The sequence below is a fragment of the Denticeps clupeoides genome, chromosome 6 (genome assembly GCF_900700375.1).
Source record: "Denticeps clupeoides chromosome 6, fDenClu1.1, whole genome shotgun sequence".
NCBI lineage: Eukaryota > Metazoa > Chordata > Actinopteri > Clupeiformes > Denticipitidae > Denticeps > Denticeps clupeoides.
The window spans coordinates 3,267,628-3,273,748 of NC_041712.1; the positions used below are offsets into that span (position 1 = coordinate 3,267,628).

General features: G+C 45.9%; 1 protein-coding gene across 1 annotated transcript; it reads left to right on the top strand.

Moving 5' to 3' along the window:
* Positions 1–631: 631 nt before the first annotated feature.
* On the top strand, positions 632–4,697 carry LOC114792944 (mitogen-activated protein kinase kinase kinase kinase 3-like). Its single transcript, XM_028984492.1, has 13 exons — positions 632–907; positions 1,198–1,461; positions 1,720–1,777; positions 1,870–1,951; positions 2,095–2,159; positions 2,253–2,308; positions 2,426–2,516; positions 2,603–2,672; positions 2,781–2,975; positions 3,073–3,154; positions 3,305–3,784; positions 4,128–4,415; positions 4,628–4,697. The coding sequence occupies exons 2-11, from the start codon at positions 1,369–1,371 to the stop codon at positions 3,740–3,742; spliced, it is 1,230 nt and encodes a 409-aa protein (XP_028840325.1). The 5' UTR covers positions 632–907; positions 1,198–1,368; the 3' UTR covers positions 3,743–3,784; positions 4,128–4,415; positions 4,628–4,697.
* Positions 4,698–6,121: the final 1,424 nt, after the last annotated feature.

Here is a 6,121-nt window from a genome sequence, read left to right on the forward strand (position 1 = left end):
AAGCACTGCATTATGGGATCTGTAGTTTGTGTTATCAAGGTTTCCCTCGGATACATTGTGGTACCTCTGATGTGTGCATCAATGTAATCGGTCGTGCACTGCTTTTTCCTAGAATACAAAGGGCGATGTGTTAATTAAAAATGTGTTATTAAACATTAAATATGTTTAACGTGTTATTTTTATGATTGATTAATCGCAGTGACAGGGAGACAAGCGAACATGTGGCGCCATCTTGTGGTCAAGGCGCCAGGTCGTGACAGTTTTTCAACATGTAAAACTCCCAAATAACCCAGTAATATTTTATGTATCATATATTTTATGGATCATCACAAAACATGAAACCATACAATTTCATCATTTCGTTGTGCATGTTGTCCATATTGGATTTCACCACAGTTATAAATAGTGAAGTGAAAATGAAGCGATTGTGATCCACAGCACATGGTGCACAAAACGAAATGTGTCCTTTGCTTTTAACCATCACCCTCACCCAGGCGCCCGGGATTCGAACCGGCAACCTTCTGATTATGGGGCCGCTTCCTTAACCGCTAGGCCACCGCTGCCCCAGTAAGAATGCTGAAGTCGGCCTGTTGCTATGGCAACTCTTCGTTTAGCTTTTTGGAATAAAACTGTCAGTTGCTCCTGCAGCAAATAGTGGCGAAAACTCCCGCGTTTTACTCTTGAGACCAGAGCCTTTTTCATCTGCCTTTTAAAACATTTTAGCCTTCTAGCACATTCATTTAGTATAATTTTAGTATAGTTTAATTTAGTATAATTATTGGTGTTAAATATTTGTTGCTTGTATTTTACTTGTTCCAGGCGTTGGAGAGCCGGCTCTTCTTTTTGTTTCAGGTTTTTCCTTCCTGCAGGTTTCTCAGCTTCAGGACCTGCACCAGCCCATCTGGAGGTAAAATATGCAGCTTTTTATTGAAGTAGCCCCTTCCGGACCGGATCCTGACTTCGTTTCTGGTGATACAGAACTAATACAGAGCTACTAGCTATTAGTGTCACGTATTACACACAATAAGCTGAAAGGGTGTTAATGGTGATCAGTTTACTGACTGTATTCCAATTTACTGTCCTGCACTTGCAACATGTCCACAACTGTTTACTGTCCCTGCCAGTGGGGAGTCTCTTTACCGCATGTACGAGTGGTTATGTGCTCATTGAACAATTTCATTACTATTTTCTGTCTAGCGGCGAGACGCAGAGGAGCAGCGACGACATCCAGTGACGTCGGAGGAGGACACCATCACCGCTTCATTGGCGACATCTTGTTTTCTTCTCCAATTACAGACTTTTTTTTTACTTTTTCTAGTTTAATTGAATTGGTTTTAGGTTGGAGCAGTGAAGACGAGGACACCAGACATGGAGCGGCAGATCAGGTTCACCAACCCCGAGGACGACTTCCACTACTACAAGGAGGAAATTGGGTCCGGTGGCATGTCCCTTATCTTCAAGGTATTTTTATTATTCACTTTTAACCTGCATTTCATCCACATACTGAGTGCCACGCCCAGTTTCAACTGTAGGGGGAGGAGATTGGAGCTTTTCTAAAAGAGGACACCTTAGCTTGGGACTCTAGTGAAAATTCCACTGGCATGAACAGCAGAACATTTAAAGAAAAATTAGGAGTTAAAATGTCTGACTGACTGTTTGTGCTGTTGGTGAGAAACGAGTGAAGTGCTGATCTTTTCTCTGTATTCTGTCTTGTTTCAGGCCAGAAACCTGCAGACAGACCAGATCGTGGCTAGGAAGATGACCAGGCCTGAACTCGGTGTGTGTGTGTGTGTGTTGTGTGTGTGGGATGATTGGATCATTGATCAGTTTCTGTCTTTGTCTTTATAATTATTGAATTCATCATTGCAGTTGAAAGAATGTGGGATGAAGTAGAAATGTTACGAAATTTCGACCATCCAAACATTCCAGCTTATGTGGCCAGCTTCTACTGGTGAGAGAAAACACACACACACACACACACACATACACACACACACACACAAAAGGATTTCCCTGTTTAATGATCTTGTAATAGATTAATAGATTAAAATGTTTCAACTCATCCAGTCACCTTTTCTTTCTTTTCTTTTGTAGGGACGCTTTTGTCCAGTTGTTCATCGAGTTGTGTGAAGGGGGCTCGCTGATGGACATCGTTCAGAGTAATACACCTTTCTTGTGTGTGTTAGATGTGTGTATGATGTGTGGTTTTTGTACAGTCCTTCATTGCTGTGGTTTGATGTTTGGATTTACAGAAACTGGTCCCCTGTCAGAGCTGCAAATTGCCTTTGTTTGCAGAGAAACCTTGAAGGTAACCACACCATCCACACCCAATCTCTCTCTCTCTCTCTCTCTCACACACACACACACACACACACAACACATGTTTGCAGACCCTTGGTTTCATGTTCTGTGTGTGTCTGACTAGGCCCTGGACTACGTCCACAAGAAGGGGATTGCCCACAGGGATGTAAAGGCGGGCAACATCCTCCTCACGGAGAGCGGCGAGGTGAAGCTAAGTAAGTTCTGCAGAACGACGGAAATGTGTGTTTGTTGCAGGGGGAAAATGTGAAGAACTGTGTTTGAAGGATCTTTCTTGCTGCAGGTGACTTTGGACTCGCTGCACAGCTGGATTTTGCCAGAGGGAACTGTACGGTGACGGGAACTCCACACTGGTGGGTTCAGAATGTTCTAAGATCACATGAACAGACAGACCATCATCATGTGTTAAAGTGTGTATCTCTGCGCTGGCGCCTGTGTTAACTTCTCAGCTGTGTGTGCAGGATGGCACCGGAGGTATCAGTCTCCCATATGTGCGGTGGCGGCTACAACCACCTCTGTGACCTGTGGTCTCTTGGGATCACAGCAATAGAGCTGGCAGAGGTGTTTCCCCCCAGCTACAACCTGAGCATTGAAGGCTTCTTCCGCCACATGCGCAGCTTCAGCTTCCAGCCCCCGACTCTGGACGAAGAGAAGTGGTGAGTCAGTCTGACCTCAGCCAAGGAGCCTCAGAAACATCTTCACTGCTTCTCATCAGAGCAAAGACACTTTAAGATGTTGCTCTTCTCTCCTCAGGTCTGCTGAGTTCTGCCACTTTGTGAAGCTCTGCCTCACAGAAGATCCGGAGCAGAGGCCCAGCGCAGAGGAACTTCTCTTAGTAAGACATTTGTCACATTTAGTCCCCTGGCTGATGTCACTATACTGACAGTGAATGAAGAGCAATATGAACATCCTGATGTTGGCAGCAGTGTTTGTAGATGCTGCTCATGCCTACAACTAACAGCCCCTTATTCCAACCTGTGTGCAGCATCCCTTCATCACTCAGTCGGGGCTGTCTGAGGACCTGATGCTGGATCGGCTGAACCAGCGTCAACACGCCGTCGAGGACCAAGGCCACCTGATCCCAGCCGCCGCCCAGCTCCCCTCTCAGCCTGTGTCATCTGCAGCATCAGATGACATCGAGCCTGAGCTGCAGAGCTTGAGGGGCTCTGACACAGAGCCCCGGTCTCCGGAACCATCCGACCCCGCTGCTGTGTCAGATGGAGCCCGGATGTCAGCAGGGTCGCTTCCCCGTCCAGTTTCCCCCCTGCACCTGCCTGACCGTCGAGGGACCGCGCCTGTCCGAGGAAACAGGGTGCGGCGGTTCTTCTGCCGCCTGCCACAGGCTTTCCACCGACTCCCCCGTGCCCTGCGACGCTGCTTCTCAAGGTTCAGCTGCACCTCCTGTGGGTGCAGTGACAACTGAAGCCCTGGAAGCAGCAGAAGAACGAGAAGAAACAGCAACAAGGTCAACCGTCATTTACGATTTTACAGCGTTTTACAACTTTTTTTACTATTAGAACATCCTTCAACACGTTATTATCACGTATCCAGATGTGTCTGATACACAATCTTTCTGACAAGATGTGGCAGGAATGAAGACTTTTTGCTCCCTCATTACACAGAGTTAAATGTGTAACTATGTTGTGTGTAACTCCTTGTGTCTGCTCGCTTCCCCGAGTTCTGCTACACGACACACAGATGGTTTGTTCATACAGGCAGCGTCTTCATTCGCAGGTTTCACTCTGTACAACGTGTTGGTTTTATAGAACAGTGTGATTCATATCATCTCGTGTTTTACTGTGTTTCAGATGCAGCTGCTGACGTGTGAAGACCACAGCAGCCAGTCCACTCACTGAGTTGTGGAACTGTCAGCAGTTTCATCAGCGTCCTGATGGTGGGACTAGAGCATTTAGACTCTAGCTTGTCACCTGCGGATGAAGAAGTATGATAAAGGATCAAGAATTGATAAGTTATCATACTACCACTGATGAAGACTTTAGATCCCTGGCAGGTTCCACCGTCAGTGGGTGAGATGTAGGCTTCTCCCACAGAACGATCCTGGATTCTACTAAGGCCGGCAGGAGGAGAGAAACCAAGTAAGCAACAGGTTACAGAACAAAACACCAATTTTCATCAGGATACGGAGCAGGATGTCTAGACTCTTCTCATTCCCTGCTGCTTTTACACCACAAATAACTGTATGTCTAGTTTTGCTAGTTGGTTCATTTGAAATAAAAACAGTTTTCAGCAGGATCAGCGGTTTTGTCCAGTTATTGTGTTAAAGCGAATCCATTCTTTCTTCACACAGGACAACTCCAAAACCAACAAATCCGTTCTGGCGACGCCTATTGGGAGCAGCCGAAGGAAGGAGAAGGAGGATACAGAAATACATCAAATAAAATATCCGCTTTACTGTTACATTCTGAGCATCATGTTTTTATTGCATTCTAGCTCATTAGATTGAAGTCCACGCCCCATGGCCCTGATGATTCTTACCTCAGTGACAGTGAAAGCTGAATAAAAACTCCAGTAAATTATAGGTTCTGTTACAGGACAGCATGCTTTACTCTACATTTTGCAAACCTTTCCTTTTGTCTGGTGGCAGTGGTGGCCTAGCGGTTTAATAAGTGGCTTGGTAATAAGAAGGTTGTCGGTTCGAAACCCGACTGGCCGAGGAGCCATTGAGCAAACTGTCCCCACACACTGCTCCCCGGGCTCCTGACATGGCTGCCCACTGCTCACCAGAGGTGATGGGTTAAAAGCAGTGTATGTTGTGCTGCGTATCACAATGATCATCACTTCACTTTTCTGGTGCCACACTTTTTATTAGGTACGTCCTTTAGGATTGTAGAACCTAGAACTGAAATATGTACATGTACATATTAAACTAAATTAATCAAGTCTTGACAGATCAATTTCCAAATCCTAAAGGCAAGTGCTGAGAATGTTTTTAGTTCAACCTTCAGTGTTTTCAACCTACCAGATACATTATTAAGCTGTTAATGATCCCAAGATCCTAATTAAACAATCGCTGGAATGAAAACTCTTCCAGGAATCAAGAAACTGTGCTGCGACGTGAACTTCAGAAGATTCCTGCAGTCCCCTTAGCAGGGATGTTGTACCTGGGAGTAGTTCAATCACACAAGAAACCCATTCTGTGCAGCATGCGCTTCTCACTCCTCAAACTGTCCCGTGAAACCAACTAATTGTAAAATCCTCATGATCCGAGTGTGAGGAAATTACACTCAGTAGACGGTGTTTGCAGGTTTTGGGGTTGGGGTCCTTTTCTTCATCTTATTAGTAAATTCTTGACCCTGGTCATGGTGCAGGCACACAGGGAAACCTCAACACAAAGTCTCCAAATATCTTTCCTGCTGTTGTCTGCACTGACTTATTCTTGCAGGGGTACGCTTGTGCGAAGTGGTATATCACCACCCGGATGTATTCGTACCCTCCTTTACATTTATCCAGATGCAGGGAACAAAGGGATGTGAGATAGCTAAATTGGTTGGTTTATTGGGCAATTTGCTCTTCACACAGCTGCATACACGGTTGATGTCCTGTTCTGTATCTCTGCATATGAGGCCATGTGCAGTACTCTCTCCACCCCCAGATGACCCATCTCCTCATGAAGTCTGAACACCAGACTGTGAAACCTCTCCGACAAGACCATCTGGGGCCGAGTAGTTGGGATCGATAAAGCAGCCCGTCATCTTCCAAGAGAATCGCTTCTTGTACCGGCCCAAACGGCCATGCTCAGCAACACACCCAATCGCTGGTTAGCATACACACCACACCCATA